Consider the following 23,904-nt stretch of genomic DNA (forward strand, 5'->3'; position numbering starts at 1 on the left):
CGCCAGATCAAGAAAATAGAAGTTGAACCATCTACAATTCGTTCGCTAAATCAGAAGATTTTGTGCAAATTTCGACATTCTCTTCGATCGAACATTTTATGGATATTTTTCTACTCATTTCGATTTAGCGTCTTCTACACCTTTTAAACGTGTAGCTTAGAACACCTTGCGTTTACCAGCACCGTCAAGGATTGTCATATTCGGTTAGCGCATAAATACTGAGAACTCTAGAATATCCATTGTTGCAATGAGAGTAAATTGTAACTTGTAAATAAAAATAAATAATAAAAATCAAATTAAACATCAATAATTCGTTGATGTACTATAGCCTTTTTTGTGACAAAGAACATGGATTGTCTTAGATTTGGCTTTGTTTTCATCAAGAACTTTTCAAAATTTCGTTTAGTTTCTAGTGACAATATGAAGTAATTAGAACTAAAAGCTTTATACAGGGGCGGGTAAAGCGTAGTTGGTAAATCGATTGCCTTGTACGCAGCTCATCATGGTTCGTTCATCAATCCCGCACATATAGGGTTAGAAATTTTTCTAAAGAAATTTTTTAACCCAAAAAGAGGCCATAACCATAAGGTTAAAACCTCTATAATCGAAATAAAAAAAAGCTTTATGCAATAATTTTTAAGCCCCTCCCGAAATAAACTCCTGGCTACGGGCCTGCAAGCAGCGTAGCATGCAGCGTACCATTTTCAAGCAGCCCTTAATACTTTGAGCTCTTGACTATTCATTTTTGTAACTAGAGAAATTTCTAACTTGTAAATCAAAAATAATCAAATTTAATTCGTCGATGCACTATAGCCTTTCTTGTAACAGGCAACATATTATTAGAGTTTTTAGTGTCTATTGTCTTATTTTTGGAATTGTTTTCACTAAGAACTTTTCATAATTACGTTCAGTTTCCAGTGATTGTTTCAAGTCATCAGAATTAATACATTTATGCAATAATTTTTAAGCCCCTCCCGAAACAAAATCCTGGCTACGGGCCTGGCGGAAGACATTACCATTCTAGATTAGCATGACCAACTGCGGAACCTAGTGGATGTAATCCAAATTAATGTGCCCACTTTCGACCAGCTCATGACCTCTTGGAAGCGGTTTACCTCTAGACTTGAAAAACTGAAAAGTTTTTAGGATAAAACTAAATTTATGACAATTTCATTTATAGCTTCTTTTCGTTCTTCCTATCTACCATGTCTGATATTATTTTCTTTAGCTAGCATCACAAATACTAAGCTAAACAATCATCTAGGATAGACAACATCAACTCATCACAAATCATTCCACCAGTAGAACCGGGACAACCAATCAGAATCCGGTTCTATCTCGTGAAGTGGGGCGCTCTGCTGATATACATTCCGATGCCAATCTCCCACACAAACGAGAACGAGAGATTATTCAATCTCCCACTCAGAAATCAGCGCAGCATCCAATAAGAAATCCGAGCTTCATATTCACCACTAGCACTCACACTCCCGCAAGGGGTATATCTGATTAATACAGACGTTGTAGAGAGAAACATGAGAGCAATCTTCCCCGATGAGAACAAGAGAGAAGAAAAGGCGTGCCCAATGATCTGTGTCTGCTGCAGCTTGTGGATGCGTTCCCTATAGCTGATGATGGGTGCAAACAACACAACACAACACAGTCACATACGCGTACACGTGCTCTTCTTCCATCCAAAAAAATTTGAAGAGGGGAGTCTGGCTGACCGATTCGACGGGCCAAAATCTATACACCCCCTTCCGCCGTTGAAGCGATTGTGTCTCCCAGCAGCACATCGAAGGCAAAAAGGAATCCCAATGCGATCAATCGATGATCGATCGATCGGGTGATAGTTTTCAGTTTTGATTTATGCATTGGTGTCATTCGCATGGCACACTACATACACATATGGCATGACCACGGTGCTTTTTTCTTCTTCCTTGGCTTCTTCTGTTTTGCATGCATATTTCCCATTGTCTTGCGATTACAAAATCATAGTTTGCTTGGATCGAACTTTGGTTGCCTCGGGGAAAGGCTATTGGTTCAGGAAGGGGATCTGTATAGTGAAGGTGGTAACCGATTTATATGCCCAAATTGTCTGTTGTGAAGATATAAACGGGTCTGGTTTATATTACCAAAACCTTTTCGTAGGAAGCTAATTCACTGAAGATCTCCGTCGACTTCAATTTCCATCAAAGGTGGTTTTCTTGAAAATAATTTTAATGGTTAATATAATAGCAAATTGCGTATTCAGAATACTTCTGCCGATTCGAAATTATACTTGAACCGATAACGTAATACGATGGGGTTAGAAAACAACCGAAATATGCGTTTGTGCTTCAAATGGTTCAGTCAGCGCATTTAAAGAATGAGATTCGTGTTATTTTCGGCATACTTAAACGTTTCCCTGAAATAATCGATTCTGTTGAAAAGTTGATAAAACGTTCGGATTAAAGATATTGAATGATATCCTAATTTTTTGAATAACCAATTCAAAATAATCAATAGCATTTACAATAGAATATTATGGTGTTTCAACATTGTTCGACGCCGAGTTTTCTCAGTAGATTAACAATAAAACTTTATGTAACAATTAATTAACTGTCCAACAAAAATTACCACTCTTATTGTTTACTATAAACAATTATACATCCCGTGAAACAAAAAAATAAATATATGTACGACTTGTTAACATTTGACTTTTTTTTCTATATCCAAAATCGAAAAAAAAATCTAATTATCATGCGGCAAACTATTTTTTGTTTCGTATAATTTTAGGCAGACGAAAAAAAATTAAATTTTTTGCGATTTTAAATTTATGCGATACTTATGCCCCGCATGAAAACAGACCTCACTGTACAAGTACAATTGAGATACATTAATGGTCGACATATGAATATATTTTACAATTGTTTGGTAAACGATGTGTGCTCTCAAAAATTACTCATAACATAACCCTTTTGATTGCACACCATCTATTGGCGAAAAAATTGAACTCACCTCTCTCATGGTGTGATAAAAAAGCATGTATTTGTGTCTTTGCTCAACGCTGTTTCGAGTGGGCAACACGATGCCGAATGAGATAAAGCTCTCAACCATGGTGGGTACAAGTGTAAAACGAACAGCTTTTGGAGAGCTTTTCAACTGCAAAAAAGCATCTATGCGTAGTTTTTGGCTGCGTACGAATGAAGCGTTGCAAGGATGATTTCTTCTCTTCAGAGCTGCCAGGTTATTTTGTCGAAAATATGCTTTGGGCTAATAAACATTTGTAACTATCTATTTGCAGTGATGAAAACGCATTTTGATAATTCAAGCCCGTTGGAGGGGTTAAGACATCGGTTGAATATAGTATCGTGATTATACTTCAAAGAAACGATTTTAAAACCTCTTTAAGGTTACTTTTACATTTCAATGCAATACAGTAATGACCCGTTTTTATCAACCAACCGGAAAATTTTGGTTTATAAAACAGGGAAGTTGATAAAATCGGGAAAAATTTATTTATGGCATTTCTCATTTATAATGGTTTAAAACAACCGAGAAACGATATTAAGCCGACTGGTTATTTAAATACGAATCCGGATCACCTGTCAGTGCGAACAGCCTTTTGCTTCCTAGTCGACCATAATTGGTTGTTGATGAAAAGGGTACATCAGATTTGATTATATGTCCAGATTTTCTAGATAAACTCGTTCTCGATAACAAAGTATTCCATAAACAAGACTTGATGATTAATGCCCTCAAAACTAACAAGCGAATTTTATTTAATTCGACGTAAAAAGGAGGCGCTCTCAATTAAGTTACCGTCTTTTTTGTCTACAATTTGTGTTAACTACTAAAGTTTCTCTGTTTTATTTCAGTTCGTAAATTAAAGTACACCAATTCATTTGTACGTGTCAACATAGTAGATACATAAAAATAAAAATTAATTGCAATCAACTTTACAGTGAAACTGGATTCGTATTGACAATCTCCATAAGAGCTCTTTTCCTGAGACGACGCTGAAACAAAATATCACCTATGGGTTGAGAACCCTCTTCGGCCCATTCGATCACTTTATCGAAATGTTCTATTACCGTAAAGCTGCCAGGATTTTTGAGTAGTATATCTGCTCGTTCAGATTCAACAGATTGTTGTTCTTCAGCTGATTCGTCAGGTTCCATGTCGTCACTAGCTGTTGCTTCTGTGACAAGCTTCAAAATTTCTTCTGTCAAAACCTTGCAACTATAGCGCTCTTCTATGTTATGCGGTATAATGGGTTCATTCGGTACTGCGTTCAGTAGTTTTGCCAGTGGTATGTCATCGATGTCAATTAGCTTGTTTTCATTGATATATCCAATGTTTCTCCATGACTGACGTATGACCTTTGGTTCGACATTTTGCCAAGCTTCATGAATCCAAAAGCATATATCTTTCATGTTAATTTTTGAGAGTCGTTCTTGTATTTTCGTATCATCGTCATTAGCCATTAGCTCCAGCATTAATTTTTGTTGATACTTCAACTTATTTTGAATAACGTTCTGGTCCATTGGTTGTATAGCGGCTGTAACATTCGGCGGAAGAAAGAAGACTTGTATTTGCCCATCTTCACTGGATAATTCGTCATTAGTGTGATGTGCCGAACAGTTAGCCAGCAGTAAAATCGCCTTTGGTGCGATGTTATTTTGCGAAGCAAACTCTCGAACTTCTGATACAAAGTTTTCAAAAAACCAATTTCGAAACAATTCTCTGGTCATCCATGCATTTTTGGATGACATGTAGATAACTGGTATATTAACGTTTTTGAGGGCACTTGGATTTTTAGATTTTCCTATAACAACCATGGCCAATTTATGAGTTCCCGACACATTGCAACATGGCATAAACGTCACACGATCTTTGGACACCTTACGTCCTGCTGCACTTCGCTCGCTAGGACCTACCAATGTATGACTTGGTGTTATTTTATAAAACAATCCGGACTTATCAGCGTTGTAAATCATGTCAATTGTTAATTCCCTCACTGCAATTTCTTCGAGGAGTTTTTCGAGAAATTAACCAATACAGTTCATTGGACAAGACAAAATTTCCGCCGATTCCATAGCGCACTTTAAAATTGTGTGCCCAATGAAGTGAGAAAGCGAATGTGTCAGGAACAGAGCATTTTGGAGCGAGTTTTATGGCTTTTTCGATCAAAAAGATGTTGATACAGCGTGATTCAGTCGTCTTTGATTCAAAAACCAAAGAAATAAAGCGTCCTCCAACATCCGGTACTTCCCAGAAGAAGCGTACTTAAACTTTTTACTAGGCTTACTCGTAACGGCAGATAAGATCGACGCAGCATTCTTTTCGATAGCACTTATTGACGCCGTACTGTCTAGCTAAATCAATTTTTCTTACCTCTGGATTCTTCAGGGAGTTCAGGATTTTACCTTGTCATGCAATGTCAGCGATTTACGCTGTCTTTTCTCAATATTCCTACTTAGCATACTCTAGAATGCAAGTTAATTATTAGCTTCTTTAACATTTAACAACACTTCAGTTACCGATAATGAATGTATCAACAAATTAAGAACAAATATTTTTAGGACACGAGTAGGTTATATCATGTATTATCACGAAACACAAGAGCAAGTGTCATTCTGTGTGCAGCTTTAATTTACTCTCTGAAACTCAGGCAAAACGAAGGAATACACAACACACATCCACAGGCCATCTGGTGACTAGCACATAAAAATGAAAATGAATCTCCGGATACTGGGCATCTAATAAAGAACTCCAATTTTAGATATTATCTTACAAAATGAGATACTTACCACATTCTAACAGTTTATGTACTCATTCACTCAACACTCTACTATTACAAGATTATACATCTTAAGTGTGAGCAAAAACCTTTAATTTTATGAGGTTGATAAAATCGGGTACGAAAAGTTTATAAAATCGAGGGTGCATAAAACCGGGAGTTTATAAAAACGGGTCGAAACTGTAATACTACTTCTACTCGACTATTTCTGTATCAGGTGTTGCTTCTGCCGTTTTCCGACAGATGGGTACAGCGGTGCGCCATCTGGATGTATCCTATTGAACAACTCCGTCATTTTCCAGCCGATTTTGACAGATAAACACAATTGTGAAACATCATTTAGTGTCATTTTGGCTGTGAGTCGATTTACACCAAAAGAACACGCTGAAGTCGTAGCGCTTTTGCATTGAAAACGATCGTTCGATAGTGAAAACTATGCGTGCTTATCGTAAAAAAAGATATTGCAGCTCACTTCACCCTTTCCGGCGGAGTAAATAAAAAAATGTCGAATTTGGGAGACACAGAACCCACAAGTTATACATCAAACACCACTGCACGACCAGAAAGTAAGTGTTTGGACCGGAGTGTGCTCCAAAACAATCATCGGTCCTTATTTTGTCAAAGAAGAAGAGTTCATTGACGGGGCACGTTGCCATTGGATTTTGGCGGACTTTCTCTGGATACATCCAGCTGGCTCACCCTGTACAGAGATCTAAATTATCATAAAGTGAGCTGTTTACGTATAAATATCGCCGTATTAGTGAAAGTGGTTTGAATTTTAAACTTTCTACCAAACCAAAATATCCGTTTTCGAGCCAAATTCTCGTCATTTGCAGGAAGTCTTGATTTTCTGCTTCAATTTAAATAAAACTCCAGCTGAGGCTCATCGAATTCTCTTAAATACTTCGGGCGAGATTTCAATGTCGAGGAGAAGCATGGTGGTGGAAAAAAATACTCAAAGATGACGACGTGAAATCACTACTCGAAGAAGATTCGTGCCAAACGCAAGAACTAACTGAATCACTGACAGTGACTCTGCAAGCCATATCAAAACGTCTTAAGGCCATGGGCATGATCCAGAAACAAGAAAATTGGGCTCCGTACGGTTTGAAACCGATCGGTATCGAACGACGTTTTTTTCATGTGCTTCAAAAACAAAATACGAAGGGATTTCTACATCGCATTGTAACCAGCGCTGAAAAATGAGTCCGTTACGATAATCCTCATGTCTTCAAGTTGACGACAAAACCGAATATTCACGGAGCCAAGGTTGTGCTCTGCATTTAGGTGGATCAGCTCGGTGTGACATACTACGCGCATCTGAAACCGAGTGAGACCATCACAGAAGATCGGTACTGAACGCAATTGAAGTCTAGCATTGAAGGAAAACCGGCCACCTCCTCCATGACAATGCTCGGCCACATGTTGAAAAGTAGTCAAGACATACCTTGAAACACTGAAATGGAAGGTTTTACCTCACCCGCCATACTCCCCAGATGCTCTCCCTTTTCGACTACCATCTGTTTCGGTCCACGATGACCTGGCGGATCAGCATTTTGATTTTTACAAGGAACTTGAAAAATGAATCCAATAATGGATAACGTCGAAGGACGTATGCCTTTTCCGAAAAGTACCGGAGACATCTATCAAAAAGCTATAATGATCTGAAGTTTATTCGGCTTTCCGTTGATGCGAATGCTTAAGAATTTCAAAGGACGTCAGTTGTGCGACTAATTATTAGAAACTTCCTCGAACGATGTTGGCCAGATGTGAATTTGGACACGAACACACTTATTACTTGTTGAAGCGTAGATCGCCACATAACCAGCAGGGTGAATTTAGTATTTTCATTCCAGCAGTTTTAATTATTTGCTTATGTTATACGAACGATTTTGATGGTGTTTGATCCATTGCTTATTTGACAGTGCATTCGACGATAAGCGTAACAGCTGCTTCTGTTTCCAACTAGGGCAAGACATCCACAATCACGAAGAAATAATTGCCGTTTATTGGTCACGCCTGAGGTGGTGCTTTCGAAAGGAAGTTTAGCTGATTAAGCATACTTTACACTCGAACAAGCGATATTCTTAATGTCTTAAGTTGGATGTATTGTGTTTCGAATTCATCTCATCGGTAACTAGCACCAACTGAAAGTATAGTTAGACAATGTGTCTAAACCAGTACCCAAATTAGTACTAGTTAGACACAAAAAATCCAAACAGCTCACACGACACGTGAATGCCTGAAGCTACTGGTTTGCTCCGAGTGATGTCCAGGTAAACAAATACAAAGGTCCAGTTTGCTGGTGAGAAAGTGAAAACAAAAACTTGCCTTTTGGTAAGGAAAATAAACGCCGGGCATTATGCAATAATTATTCCCAAAGGGAAAATTGGATAAAACCTATTTGCGCATTAAGGGTACAAGAGCTTGCCGAATTGATTCCTATTATTATTGACAGCAGAGACACCAGAGGAACCTGACGAAGAATGTGGGTTGAAACCACGAAGGAGTGGTAAGAGAAAAAAGACAACGCGGCGAATAGAAGATGGACACACCGATTGATCCTGAACATGTCCACAACCAGAGTTAAAAATATTCAAATTCATTGAATGAAAATTGATCATATTCAGCCACATTCATTTTCAATATTCAGTGACGCAGCTGAAAACGTCAAACGAACAAACCGCCCATTCATCCATGCAAATTTTCATTCGTCTCCGATTATTACACGAAGCGGCCGTGCAACAACGAATCAAACGCATCAAAGTAGGTCCTGGCACAATGTAAGCGATGATGATTGTTGTTTCATATGCTTTACCGGCATTTGAAAACATTTTCCTTGATAATTAGTGAAATGAATATATTGTACGATATTCAACTGAATGAATAACATGGATATTTGAATGAATATTTTTGCTATTCACCGCGAGTCGCATCAAGTTCATTTTCAGTCGTCAAAATAGAGCTTCGATTATTTGTAACTCTGTCCACAACCATAAACAGGAGGCATGGAGAAGTCAACTTCCATCTGTTGCAATTTCTTTCAGGTTATGGTTGCTGCTTTTGACTGCCCAATACGAAGCGTAGTGCTAGCAATCAGTGGAGAAAACACCAACCCTGATAACATCAGAGTGTGTCACGATGAAAATACGTGGAATACCGTTATCTGCCGCGAAAATGGCCCTGAAGTAGACTAGATTCTTCGCTGGGGACCAGTTCAACAAGTTTGCGTGAATCTATCGGTAGCGGGTCATCGAAGCACCAGTGTTCTAAACGCCAATATTTTCACCTGGCATCGCCGGACCGACCATGGCACCTACTGACAGGACGTTGAGCAGGCTTGAAAAAATCGCGACAAAGCTGGAGCTAAACGTTTCACAAAAAGTCTATCCGAGTAAATGTTCAGAACTAAACGACCTAATGTACGCCGAGAATGATGGATTACAAGAAGTAGAAAGTAGAAGATAAATGATAAAGAAAAAGAAGCGAAAAAGGCACAGTCTGCATCCCCACGAAGTATCGCGGAAGAAGAGCAAGGAGTGATACAGTATTTGGGCACGAAAGTATGTCCCACAGAGTGTCAATATACTACAGGCCAAGAATTTAAAGCTTGTAATCTAGAAACCTGAACTGTTGACCCTCGCAGCTCATTAAAGGGCCAAAATGTTAAAAAAACTTACGGACACTGAGCCATCTTCAAAGGAGTTTAGTCTTAAAAAGTAATCAAATTTTTAAAAGAATATTTTGTATTGTGCGTTCAGAAACAAGTAGTGACTTTTTATCCCCATCCTGCTTTCTACGTACCATAACATCGGCCATCCTGTTCATAATATGTAAGTCCTTACTTTACGCACCCATGACTAATAAGTTAGGATTTGTGTCATTCATACACAAAAACTGGTTTTACTAACAATTTTCGCCCTGGTGAAGGTGAAATATAGCATACTGCCCATTGTCAAGTAAAATCGATAGTGTAAAACAAAACTGTGTTTCACAATTTCGTAAAAACTGAATAAAAATTATTCTGAAGTTTTAGGAAATGGACTCCACCGATGTATGTAATAAAGAATGAATTGGGTGAGCGTAAATTAAAATCGCAAGAACAGAGCATGATTCGTAAAAACCCACTTCAAATATAGTAGAATGTAAGAATCTGATAATCTAAAAATCGCACAGGAGCTCTTCGATGTAAAAATTGTTCAAAAAAATCTTTAGTGAAAAATATCCGGTTCTTTCAAAATACTCATTTTTCCGATTTTTTAGTTTGAATGTAACGTTATAAGGAGTAGTCTACGAACTAATTATTTTCTTTGAACAGCTTTTTATACTGGATGTTCATTCTTACCGATTCGTTCGAGGGAGAACCTTTCAAGCGATTCTTATACTGAAGGATCTCAATCGGATTTATACGCTTGATGTTTACATTCGATTTTCATATTGTAATATATTTGAAGCGGGTTTTACTAAGCATGTTCTGATCTTGCGACTTCATATTTCAGTCGCTTAATTGTATTATTCAACCAATCACCTAAATTTTCGTTCAAAAACATAAATAGAAAATTAGTTTCAACAAGTTACACCACTATATAACACGAACAAATAGGCTCATCTCGAGAGTTTTCCTTGATACAATAATGAGATGAATCGAGATCTTGTAAAATGGTATTTATAATAGTAGTTATGAAGCATAAACATATTTTTTCAAGTAATTGTGTCACAAGATGACCGCAGTTTGTTCATTTTCACTCCACATGGGGAAACCACTCGATTTACAAAAAAATATGTTAATTTTACTCTTATAATATACTCACCTAAACAAATTGTGTTTTACTCCAATTTTATTGAAAATTTCAGCAACACGCAACGGGTATCAGCAAGTAACCAATAAAAAAGGAAAAATCCTACGTACGTCTCTGGAGAAATCAGTTTTGAATAGGCTGTGAAAATTTCAAACCGATCAAATGGTGTAATTCCTTAATTGTAACCATGTGGCAGTTACTAAACTGCATACCCATTAGTCTATGCACGCAGACGAAATCTACATAAATTTACTTTTACTGTGAGCCGTGTTTACAGACATTAGTTCACAGATTAATGGCAGTGTTGGTTAACATAGCTCACAGTAAAACTCATTTACACTGTCGACGAAATATGTACCTGTACGCTTCTACGAATGCCACATGGTGGTTTTTTTATTGTCAGCATTTCATCAAAACATACTTTAAATACATATAAAATACGTGCTGCTTACAATTCTGTAGTATATTCAGCTGAGTTTTACTTAGAAGGAAACTAAATAATCTATTTTACGTGTCCGGCTATCAAAAATAATATCAGACAGGAAAATACATCGTAACATTATCTCAAACTTAATATTCATTTTTCTAAGGCAGAGCGACTCACAAATCCGCACACATCGCACTCACTGTGCCAGGAGCTCAATCAAACAGCGCGCTCCGCATTCGCTCACGCCAACCTGGCAACTCATCGCAACAACTACGCTTCTGGCGTGAGTGCCAACACGCCACTGGTCTGTCAAAAAGCTGCCTGAGCCAATCAAATGGCCGCTGCTGCTTCGATTGGTAAGAATTTCTGGTCAATCAGAAGACAGAAGATCGAAACCGCCAGCCGCTTATTGGAGCGCCTGCTGCCGTTGCCCCGTAGGTCGAATCGCGAAAAAAGTTGAACGTACCCCCAAGTGTCGAAAACAAGTGCGTGTGCCGTGTGAGGAAAAATAGTGTCCGAGTTGTTGCGTACGCGTCGCGAAATTAAAATAACATTTCCCGTTCCCACTGTCAGCTTTTTCAGCTGTTAATTAGTGAATCAGAGCCGTTTGTCGAATTGAGAGAAGCCAAATCATCAGAAAACAAAAAGCGGGTGAGTGTTTTTCGCCTACAGCCTACAGTGTACTGCCCAGCCACCCACCGCAGAGGCATCGGCAAGCAAGCAGCCTATTTGCTGCGGGTGGCTGTCCGATTGGCCAATCGGGACGCCTGGCTTGGGGGATTGGGTGCTTTTTTTTCGAAAATTGTTCATCACCGATTGGTCTGCAGCGGCAGGGCCGCACTGAGGGGTGAGCGAAAGGTAAGCAAATTCTCAGCTTTTGCCTACCGCTGGGCCCGTGCCCGTTAACTTGTGCTGCCTGACTGTGCAGTGCTGCTGTTGGTGTGCTTTTCATTTGTCGACCGATTGCTTCGATTTGGTTGGACCGACAGAGTGAAGGCGGCCAATAGCGAGGCAGCTGCTGCCTGGTTGCCTACCTACTATACACACACACACACGATTGGTGCAAAATTGTTAGTAAATGATTGGCTGGGCGATCGTCGTGTTGTTTGTTTCTGTTTGACTGGCGGGGCTGAAAGTGGATTTGGTTTGCTAATTATGTGAAATGCGGGTATATTTATTTGCTTATGTGCAGACGAGGTGTTTGTAATGTCATGACTGAGCAGTAATGTTATTTATACTGATGGTGTAAAGTGAGTAAAGACGGAATTGCAATACAATTAATAAGTGTGATACTTTTTATTCTCACGTAAGTGCATTTTTTGAAAATGTTTACAATTATTGGCATTTTATTAATTGCAGTGAAGACCCGTTTTTATCAGTTCCGTGTATTTTAGACTGGTAAAATCTGTATTTTTTTCATTTTTAATAAAGCTAGTCTGTTAAAAAAAGTCTTTTTCAGTTGCTGAGCCCATCAAACGGATTTTCAACCGAGGCTGACGAAATCGAGGACTGATAAAATCGGGTCTTTACCATATTTCAATATTTAAATGTTTTTCAAAAATGCTGTCGGTTCCGACAGCCCAAACTGCTAAGTTTTTTTACGCTTGTCCGGGTATGCCGCAGACTCAGGTGATTCACATTCGATAAAAATGCCGAAATATCCTGACGGTAGAAGACGAAGGGTTAGGTTGTCGGGAAACTAAGCTTGCTCATATGACCCTACTCCACGCTTTTCTAAACATTGTTTCTTCACATCCGTGATCTTTCTTGAGTACTGAATATACTTCACACCTTCCAGTCCCTTGCTAATTGATTTTTTTTTTTAATTAATGATCAAAAAATTTTCTTCGGATATTTTCCGTTTTAACTTTCACTTATAGAAGATTTGTCTCCATCCGCGCACATGCCAGGGCCCTGAACCGGGAGTAGAAATGTAAGATAGCGAAATAAGTGTAGTAATGTTAGTTTTGTGGAATAAATGTAAAAAGGGTGCGCGACGTTTGGCATAAATACGTTAGGCATAATTCACAAAAATATAAAAATAATCGCAAGGCTTTCGTTTCTATAGAGATTTCGCTTGTTTTTTTTTCAGAGTAGAAAAAAAGGACGCTTTGCTCCATACCTTCGCATAACTTTAGCGAGAGACTCCAAAATGAAAAATACCATGCGAGATATTTAACCCTTGCAAGTGTAGTTTTTTTTCTATTTTTTCTGTAGACGAGATGAAGAAAAGATTCCTTCATTTAAGTGAACAGTTTTGGTACAAGCACATTTCAAGCCTCTTAGATTTATTACTAATACAGTTGCATCCAAATATTAAAAAAAAACAAAATTATGAACAGACATTAAGTTTTAGATCCTATGGAAACTGGCAGTGTCATGTACAGGATCAACATTAGGCTACGGATTCTACGTTTGTGATGATACCTTTTTCGTTTCGGTAACTCGTCACAATACAGGATTCAACTTTCTCTCATATCAAAGAGATTCCGTAGTTATGGCCTGTGATGGCCTCGAGAATACAATCATTGTGCTTAAGAATATGAGAGACAATCAATATAGAACCAGCAATATTCGCATATTCGTTGAATAAATAATAAAATGCATCATTCTTTCTTTCATGAGCTCTTCAAGGTTATATATTTTCTTGAGCAATTTCATCTTGCATGCATGACAAATTAATCTAAGTTAACCCTTACATGCCCAACTTTTTGTAGTGTTCATAGAGTTCAAGAAACACGAAAAACCCGTATTGAAAGATGCTTCTTTCGCAGTGCTGGAAGCTGCTCAATATTTACCTCCCGGTGCTCAACACAATTCTCCTAGAAAATTTTCAATATTCTATGTGCTAGGAAAAGATAGTCGAAGACGGTCCAAATTGATGCGCCTAAGCCAATGTTTAAGTGTTTTGAAGTGATATTTCGCTAGTTTGTCTAGTTGAAGGGCCTCATGTTTCGCGTTCGTTTCTGGTAGTTTTACGTTTGTACTCTGCGTACTACTCGGGAAAATAGTCCCCACTCTGATTTCAGAAGCTGGTTTATTATTGGTAGTTATTAGGGACTGTGCCAGTGACGATAACCAGGAGTTGGTGTTAACGTTCGGTAGTTTAGTCGTGATCTTTTGATTATTGTTTGGTATTGCTCCCTTCGGCCTTTAGTTCTGCCGTATCGTTAACCACAAAATTTAGTAAAACTAACCCACTCTGGGGTTGGGTTTCTGGTAGAGTAACCTTGAACGTGACAAGTGGTCCTCGTAAGAGGTGGCGCTGTAACCACTTGTTCAGTGATTCGGGAAATGTTATAGCAGACAGATCTGTAGCTCCGTCTTGTAGGCTACACAATATACTTTGTATATACAAGGTGTTTTGCTCATGGTTAAAAACCTCTCGAGGTATGATTGACTGTCATATTTGGAGCAAAAAAATCGTTCTACACACACCATCAAATCGCAACCGTTACAGAGTTATTAAACTTTTTGTGTTAAAAACTTAGTTGTCTTAAAATAGCTCAAACTCAAAAAATATACTTTGTATTTCAAATATTTCAGATCCATTGGATAGGTGAGAAAATTTCCCATTGAAAAATGTCCTCAAATGTTTCAGCTAATGAGGTTAAGTAACCTTTTCACAGTAATTTATTTAAAATTTAACACTTTTGATCGATTTTTCGTTCATTTCGCGAAAATCTTAATAGTTAACATCACCATTTTAATAATTCAGATTATTAGTCTTGAAGAGCTGCATTATTTGTTCTTTGATATGATACACTTATCTTTTCTTGTTTTCATGTGTTTGGGTTATTGAACTTAGATATTTTTTATCTCATTTTCACTAATACTAGCTCTTATTGAAAAAGTATGGCACTTATTGTACCTTTTCTCATTTTTTTTCGAAAGCCAGGAAAATTTTGCATAGAAAAATGTATTAATATCTTTCAGTTAAGTGAATTTAGTATTATTTTAGAAGTAAATTAGTTTAACGTTAATGTTATTATTAGCATTTTTGTTATTTTCTTTAAATAGTAAATAATAAACATCACCATTATTATCATGAATGGAGCTCAGCAAGATCTACAATTCTTCCGTTGAATCCATTCAATTATCTCTTAATTTCGAAGCAAAAGTCATTTTTATCGCCTCATTTCATATGCAAAAGCAACGATTTAAAACCCACTACGTTTGTGGTGAGATCATGCTGTGTTAACTATTAAGTTGCAGCGAAATGAAAAGCGGTAGGGATAAAGTGTCAAGAAACAAGTTATAAAGAATATTATGGAGCACCAAATGAACTATAGTTACTATAAATTTAGTTAATAATTGCAAAACTCTCGAAAAACGTTAATTTTGTGTTATTTTACTAGTAAAAAGTCTTTTAGCACACTTAACAAAAAGATATTTGTACTGTAACAAGTGGTTTAGTTTCGTCCAAGACTGTTGAGATATTCGCGTTTCGTAATTTTTGTGTTTATTTGTGTATAGTGAGTGTCAAGAAAATAAATGTAAGATCTGACGGTAAGCAGCCCACCCAACACCCACATAGCACGCAGCCATCCATCACATGCAGCAGTTTCCACCACCACTGGTAGCGCATATCGAAGGAAGTAGGCGGCCATGGAGGGTGGCGATAACCACACAACTATAAGGACAGAATGGGGCGGAATATGTGGACGACTGAGGGGCGACCGTTGGTTCGAGTTGAACGACCAGGACTAAAAACGCCATTTGCCTGGTAAACACCTAGCAAAGCGGTACGAAAAGTTTAAGTGGAAGATAAAGTTTTGAGCAGTGATTGCATTTAAGTGACGAAAGAGGAAGCGAATAAGGAGAATACAATCAGGTAATGGCCATTCCAAGTAGAACTTCCCATACCAACCCGACCGTACCCACTGCAATATTTAAAGTCCTACCCCAACTGTTCCAACAAGACCCTTCGGTTTTACCCTAGGAAACCTCCAGAGCGTGCTAGACCGCCGGAGTTTCCCGACCCGTCAACCATCATAAAAGCGCGATATAGTTGCGACCGCCATCGCGGAGTCAAGGCCGACGCCATTCCTATCGGCCTCCTAAAAGCTGCCTGGATACGTTACCACATTCAGGCCAGCACAGCAGGGTTACCAAGGTCCTTCTGCAGGCAACGAGACGCCGTTAACAACCAACGTAGATTTCGTGGCCGCCCCGCGAACTACGACGGAAACTGTGAACACCACTGAGCACGACGGCGAAGCAGCAGTAGCAGAAGGGGCCCCGAAACAACAGCAGGTGTATTGCCACCATCGGCACCCGAGGTAGGAGTACCTTAAGAAAGTGGGAAAAGTGCTCAACTAACAGAAGAATAAAAAGTGACATCGATATCCGGAAATATAGTGGGTTTTTACTTGAAGGTCAAACAAGCGTTTTCTTGACAATAGTTCGCGATCGCAAGCCTTCCCTGAGAAGTGTAGAGGGGGGTCTCATAAGTGCTGGGAGTAACGACCCCGCCAGGTTACAGTACATACATCGAAAAATTTTTTCTCAGCTTTCCAATTAAGCCTTGGAAACAACGATATAAAGCATATTTTTTAGATTAGAATCTTTTAAGCACTTGCAAGTCGATTACAGGAGAAGTTTAGTAATGGAATTACAAATACACGAGAAGAGATAGGAATGTGATGTTAAAGAACAAATTATGAATCGTCCTGAAACCCAACTTTTGGACAATACACATTGCCATAGTCATAATTCATTATTTTGAGAAAATTAACAAAAGCCTCATCAAAAACACCAACTTTTAACTACTTTACAACTAAAAGATAATTAAAACTAACTAACTGAAAGATATGAGAGCATTATTCAATAGGAAATTTTCTCCCCTTACCAATGGAAGTAAAAGGTTTAAAATACAAAGTATACTTTTCGTGATAGAGGTATTTTAAGATAAATAAGTTTTTTACACATAAAGTTCAATAACTCTGTAACGGTTGAGATTTTATGGTATGTGTAGAACGATTTTTTTGTCCAAATGTGACAGTCAATCACCCCTCGAAAGGTTCTTAATCATGAACCAAACACCCTGTATAAATATGAAAATTAAAGTTACTTTTCAATTTAATATTTGGTTTTAAAAAAGTTTCGGTCGCAACGGCTATATGCACATTATGTAGAAGTTGAAAAATTTGTCTTCGCTCATTTTTAATGAACGAGCATTCCAATTTAAAAAATTTAGAATTCGGAGACGTGATAGTCATCATTCTTGTAACCGTGTTACCTGCCACGGAAGCATAAGATGCCGCGCCATCGTGGGATGGTGCGACGGAGTTGGAAGATCCTTGTATAGGTAGAGAAGTTGTATTTCTATTTTATTTTATTTTATTTCTAAATTTTCGCTAATGACCGTACATACCTATTTAACAAATTATGAATCGTGGATTTTATTAGTAACCATAGCAACCCTGTTTGAATAGCTACATCGTTATACAAGTGTAAACTAGACTTGCCACCCACCGCTCGCGTATGGCAGATACAGCTATTCAAACAGGGTTGCTATGATTAATAATAAAATCCACTTGTGTTGAAGTCATGCTGCTTCTTTAGGTTCTAACTTTTCTCAGCGAATTTTCATAAACTTGCAATTTTTTTAAGAATTTATTTTCAATGTTAATTGATTTTCCATACAAATTTCCATATAAACTTTGAAATTTTTGGAGGATCCGTAGACACAACCAATCGGAACCAAAATTTGCACAATTACTAGGGGCCATTAAAGGAATCAGTAGAGACTAGAGCACTCTAGTTAGAGTGTGGCCAAGAGGCCATGACGTATCCAAACGAACATTAAATTTGACGTATTTCTATTGTGTATACGTCAAATTCCATGTTCGTTTGGATACGTCATGGCCTCTTGGCCACACTGTAACTAGAGTGCTCTAGTAGGGCCTGGTGGAGCTAAAAGTCAAAAAATGAACCAGTCTATTAAACATGCTTGACAGCGTGTTATTTATCCAAACAAATGCGATCCGATCTGAGAGATAGGACTGCAACCAATTAGTCAGCCAAGATGGAAATTCTAGCCGCTGTAATTTCCGGATTGCGATGTTGTAAAGTACTTTGTCAAAAGCCTTTGAAAAGTCTATATAAATTGAATCCATCTGCTGGCCTTTCTCGATGACAGGAAACAATAAAGCCATTAGGTTAGATGTATAGTTACTATATTCATAGTTAGGCGGAGACACTGAGCGGAGCCAATCGAACATGTCAAATGCCGGAGCCAATCGAGCATGACGTCACATAACATGTTCTTTTCGGATGTATATGGAAAAGGTATTGTGATTATGGTGATGATTATTTTACTCTCCTTGTGTTATCGAGCGTAGAGAAACAAAAATAAACAATATTTTTTGTGTATCACCAGGAGATGTTCGCAAAAATATGAAACCACATCATATCTTCAAATTCGTATTGCTATTCGTACATGCAAAGTTCTTACTAACATCGTCAACAATAAAACTGTTAAGCTAGAGCTTGAACATTTACATGGGATGCCAGTGTTTTCTTCCTGAAATAAGAGCTGCCAGTTTTCCGGTTTTTGAGTCCGCCTAACTATGAATATAGTATCTATAGTTAGATGTAGTAGATCGTTTCATGACAAATCCATGCTAATATTCCGAGATGAAGTGGGAAGCAGCTGCATACATAACATTGTAAACTAACTTTTTGAGGACTTTTGCAAGACAGTTTAGTAGTGAGATACCTCTATAGTTCGCGACGTTGTGAATGCGATCCGGACTAGATCCTTTTGACGTATCAACGGCAACCAGAGCTTTCAAGACGTCGGCCTCACTAACAACCGAGGTGAAGTAGATTTATGTTGTACGATGGCAGCGTTGCTAAATACTCTTCCGAAGGGGCAATGCAGTCGTTGTTGAAGACATCACGAAAGAAATCAGCGAAAAGATTCACGGCCTCAGCTGGGGAGGAGGATGAGCTGTTCCTTAGAAAAACGTCAGTTGGTGTACTGCCAGAACGTTTTCTGCTATTCACGAAGGACCAAAGCGTTACTGGATGGACACGGAGACTAGTTTGCACTCAACTCATGTACACGCGAAATGTACCGTTTCTGGAGGTTTCATACTGCTGCTCGGTTTGACGAAGTGTTATTTTGTTAGCGTCCGATTTATGGCGGAAATGTTTTTGTAGAGTGTTTCGTAAGCGGCGAATTTCAGCGTTCCACCACGGGTGCTTGTGGTCCATATTCTTGATGCGTTTCACTGGAACATTATGGTGGAGTATTCCATAGACTACGCTGTAGAAAATTGCGACAGCATCGTCTAGCTCATTGCAGCACATTGAGTCACTCCAGTCGACAGCAGCAAATCAAAGTTAAGGTGGTCAAACGACTGGAAAAATCATCTCCTGCATTGGTGCGTACATCCAACCGCAGCACAAAAGGTTTGTGGTGAGGATCGATTTTCAGTAAAGCGTTCGGAGGTTCAAGCAGCTCAACGCAAGATCCAGTATCCTTCCGTTCACGTTCGTAAGTGAGCAGATCTGGTACAGACTGGTTGCAATCATAGACTCCGTGACAGCTTCTTCTTTGTTCAGATTTTCAAATCATTGTCAAGTGACCACTGAATCACCGATGATGAAAACACTGTCGGAGCTGCTGGCTTTGTCCAAAATATTATAAACGGAATTGACGTGTGCTTTGTACAACTCTAGGTCGCTATTTGGCCCCAGGTATATACAGCAAATAAAGACAGACTGATGCGGAAGGGTAATACGTACTGCGATTTGCTCTAAATGTTCAACTCCACTTAAGCTCAGCAGAGAACCTGCAAGGTAGTTAGTTGTTCAACGCTATGAGAACATCACAACCACGGCGCAGCTGGATAAAAGCTGGGTTGCGATCACATCGGTATATTACATAGTCCATCGGAAGTTCTGAATTGAATACATCATCGCGCCGCCATGTCTCGGTCAGAACATTGACGTCGTAATCGCTGGAGGAGATTGCCAGCGAAAAAGCTTGCGTTTTCGTTCGTACACTCCTTACGTTCTGATAGTACACAGAGAGAAACTGGTCGTGATGTGTGCCGGTTGGGGATCAGGTACTGCAGGAGCCGTCGTTTGTCGATGTATCATCATAAGTTGAAAGGTGATTCGCGAACGATGGATGATCGATATGAGCAGGAGATGATAGCGATGAAACACTTCCTCCTACCCCGATAGTAGTAGTCCTGTTGAGAAGACCACACGCGATGTGATGAACACCTTCACCTACGCAATCATTATGCTGTAAAAGAGTGCAACAGGGACAAAAACATCACTGGGCTCTGGCGAGAGCCTGAGGGCTCCCACCGTCCACGATACAACGCATAAAGTTTATACCATTGATGGGGTTACTGTATTGGCTCTCCCGTTTTTTGTTGATCGATAAATTCTCGGAATAACAAACCAGCAGGCCACGATGAAGGATCCAAAGTTTGACTTCTTACTACGAGTCCAAACCGATTTGTAATGACACGAAAAACATACGAGAAACATCTTGTCCCTTGGAAACTAGACGGACAACATCTGCGGGTTCTATTGTAGAAAGGCTTCTGGATACGATCGCCGTCGCTGGTCTAAGAGTTTAGACGAGACAAGTATAGCCAAAACTTCCTTGGTGCTGTCGCTGATATGATAGATGGAACTGACAAGTCGCTCAAATCAACTGACTTCGACTTCGAACCCAACGGTTCTACGTGTTCGTTGATACTCGACGCGTCAAACGCCGATACTGAGTGTGTTGTGCGGTAGATCTACCCAGAACTGCTCGAGCGTGTTGGAGATGGATGCGGGATGAACTTAGAAGTTGATTTATAGCGATACTGCGATTAGAACGCCTCCACCACGAGTCTTACGGCTATTCAGAGGGAACCGATGATTTCGTGCCGAATAGATCGGATCATTCTGTCAAGTTTCCGTTAGGACGATTATGTCATACGCAACTTCCGAAGCAGCCAATTAAAATGCGTCTATTTTGGTCCTTAATCCGCGTACGTTTTGGTAGTAAATACGGATACTATTTTGAGCAGCATCGCCTGGGATAGCCTCTTTGCCATCATCAGCCTCAGGACCGGAACAATTATAGAGAAGGAGGTTAGCGGAGGGCGCGGCAGTGGTGCGGCGGTCGGTGTCAACGTCCAAGATGGATGCATGCTGATACACGGAGTGAATGAGAGCTGTTGTCGTACGAAAAATCTACAATACTAGCCTATGATGGGAACCCAAGGGTCCCCACCGTCCACGATAGAGCGCGTCGATCCAATGCTGTACACGGCTAGTGATGTGCTCAGACTCCTGGCGGCGTTATAGGTGTTGGCGCCAGCTTCATAAATGGAGATTTGTGAAATTTTGGGGCAAAATATTCCGCAAATTGACGAAACAATATTCCTTTAGGCTAATGCGGTACTTTTCAAATCAACGTCCAGGCCAACTTTGAAGGAAACGAAGGTCGTGTTATTGATATCCTGCCCTTTGGCAACCAAGTTGACCACCTCAGAGTTCTGCGACTTTTAAAGTTCGCCCGTGCCAAAGCGGTCATTTCGACCGGTTGTTTAATTATTCCATTGGTTATTTGGGTAGTGGGGTAAAAAATCAAACGGATACTACTATGTACCTGAAGGTATTTCACCATAAAAACATTAACGTTGGATATGTGACCAGGTGCGAAATAGGACAATGCATTCTTTCTTTGCTTCTTATTCTTCACAGACCTGTTGGTCGATATATAATTCTTCATTTTGCTGTGAAAAGTATGTTTAACTAAAGAACTTATGTTCATTGCAGATGGCCGGTCAATCCAGTCACAGCAGTACATCGGGAAAAATGAGCGAAGCTCAGCAAAGCGTCGAAGAGTTCTGGCCGGAGGTGATGCAGGAAATGGTCAAAATCAAACACGTCGAACCTGGCAACCAACTACTTCCGCTGGCACGGATCAAAAAAATTATGAAGCTGGACGAGGACGTGAAAATGATATCTGCCGAGGCTCCTCTGCTATTCGCAAAAGCCGCCGAGATTTTCATCCAAGAGCTAACCCTCCGCGCCTGGCTACACACAGAAGAAAACAAACGACGAACGTTGCAGCGAAGCGATATCGCAATGGCTATTGCCAAATACGATCAGTTCGATTTTCTGATCGATATCGTCCCGCGGGAGGAAATTAAACCCGCCCGGCGAGACTTCGAAACGAAACCGTCGACGGATGATGTCCAATATTATCTACAGTTGGCACAACAGCATCAGCAGGCTCTGCAGGATAGTGGCAGTGGGAGTGGGAGTTCGAGTAGTACAACGAATGTGCTTCAAATGCAGACCGCTCCCACGCTTACCCAGGTGAAACTACAGCAGCCTCAGGTTCAAACGTTGCAGCAGACCACGCCGCAGGTATTAGAATACTTCACTAATCTGAAATTTGGTTGATATCTTTTGTACAGAAATCTACATTATTTAGATGCTCTAGCTAGAGTTGTTTCCTTAACCCGTTCGATCCCTTTCAGATCACCGCCATTGCTGCCCCAACCCAGAACATCATCCTCACCAACCCAGCGACGGGTCAAGCTACCATACAAACTGCAGGAACAACCGCCATAAACGCTACCCAGCTGACACAAGGTCAACCCCTTCAGCTTATGCAGCAGGTGCTCACTTCTACGGGAGAAGTGACCCACATACCCGTATGTGTAACCCATTACCAATTTAAAAAAAACCTGTAGTAATTTGATTCTTTTATGAACAGATCCCACTGACCCAAAGCCAGCTTAACTTCATCCGATCCCAGATACAGCTGGGTGGTGCCGGTACGGCAACAGCTACCCCAACGGCACAACCAACTGGGCAGCCGATTATCATTCAGGCGCCGCAGCTTCAGGCTACACCTACAATCATTCAGACAGCTCCCACCGGGTTGTTCTTGAATGCGGCACAGCTACAGCAGTTGCAGCAGCAGCAACAGCAACATCATATCATCCAACAATCACCGATACATCATCAGCAACAGCAACAACAACAACATCAACAGCAGCAACAATATGAGTGAATGCGAATGTGTTTCAATGCCGAAAATGTAAATAATGTTTTATAACAGATTTTTACCAACTTGGTATACAATTAGGTTAAGCAATAGTATTGATTGAGGTTGACAAATAAGTAAATAGTAAGTGTTTTAACGATCGGCTATTTTACTTTGATTCGAATGGGGTTGCTTGTGATTTTTTCTTACAGTGGGAGGTAGCATAACTTATCATGTTTTTTATTCTCATTCTTGTGAGACGCCGAGCTCCTCGAAAACATAGAAACTCCCACGGATTCGTCGCCTCATTGGCTCCGTTACAGGAAAACTTGTCCGCGGCCCACCAGTGCCGCCCGTCATCACACATAGAAACTTCCACCGGCACCGAAAACGAGGAAACAAAAAACAACTCTAAAGCCCACAGCTTTACAGCAACATTGCGTTAGTTTGGTTGTTATGAGCTCCTACGCCTAACGCTTTGATCTAACTTACAATGAATTTATCTTACTTGATGGAGTGCCTAAACAACCATTGGCAAAATAAGAACTATTGGCATACGTTGCAAATAGGACGATACTGGGTGTCATTCTGGCACGTAAAAAGCTGAATAACTCAATGAAAACAAATAGGTAACTCAACGTTCAACATATTTGAATCGAAGAAGGCCATTTTCATCAGCACCTATAGTGACAGATACCGAAACTTGGCGAAAAGTCAAAATGTAATTTCAAATTCTGATTAAAATAAATTCATTACGAAAGTACGAACTGAATTGCAGTGCTTTTTTAAGAGGATGCAGGATATTTCCACCATTCAATATAAGTTTCGAATAATGAGCTTTGTTATGTGCCAAACTTAAAAAATAAGTTCA

At 39.6% G+C, this 23,904-nt stretch overlaps 3 protein-coding genes across 4 annotated transcripts in view; 1 reads left to right on the top strand and 2 right to left on the bottom strand.

Moving 5' to 3' along the window:
- LOC131686146 (uncharacterized) overlaps positions 1 to 23,904 on the bottom strand; it is a 546,994-nt gene that overhangs the window by 82,835 nt on the left and 440,255 nt on the right. The gene's annotated exons all lie outside the window — the stretch shown is intronic.
- LOC131676135 (jerky protein homolog-like) lies at positions 3,939 to 4,979 on the bottom strand. The gene has a single exon (XM_058955258.1). The coding sequence runs from the start codon at positions 4,977 to 4,979 to the stop codon at positions 3,939 to 3,941; it is 1,041 nt and encodes a 346-aa protein (XP_058811241.1).
- Positions 11,325 to 23,774, top strand: LOC131686235 (nuclear transcription factor Y subunit gamma-like). 2 transcript variants are annotated; one of them, XM_058970487.1, is made up of 4 exons: positions 11,325 to 11,659; positions 21,812 to 22,408; positions 22,522 to 22,698; positions 22,761 to 23,774. In XM_058970487.1, exons 2-4 carry the CDS (start codon positions 21,812 to 21,814, stop codon positions 23,058 to 23,060), a joined length of 1,074 nt encoding a protein of 357 aa, XP_058826470.1. In that variant the 5' UTR covers positions 11,325 to 11,659; the 3' UTR covers positions 23,061 to 23,774. The 2 variants fall into 2 exon arrangements, with proteins under 2 accessions (XP_058826470.1, XP_058826481.1); XM_058970498.1 differs by lacking the exon at positions 11,325 to 11,659 and adding an exon at positions 12,017 to 12,314.

Source organism: Topomyia yanbarensis, chromosome 1, assembly GCF_030247195.1.
Source record: "Topomyia yanbarensis strain Yona2022 chromosome 1, ASM3024719v1, whole genome shotgun sequence".
NCBI classification, from domain to species: Eukaryota; Metazoa; Arthropoda; class Insecta; order Diptera; family Culicidae; genus Topomyia; species Topomyia yanbarensis.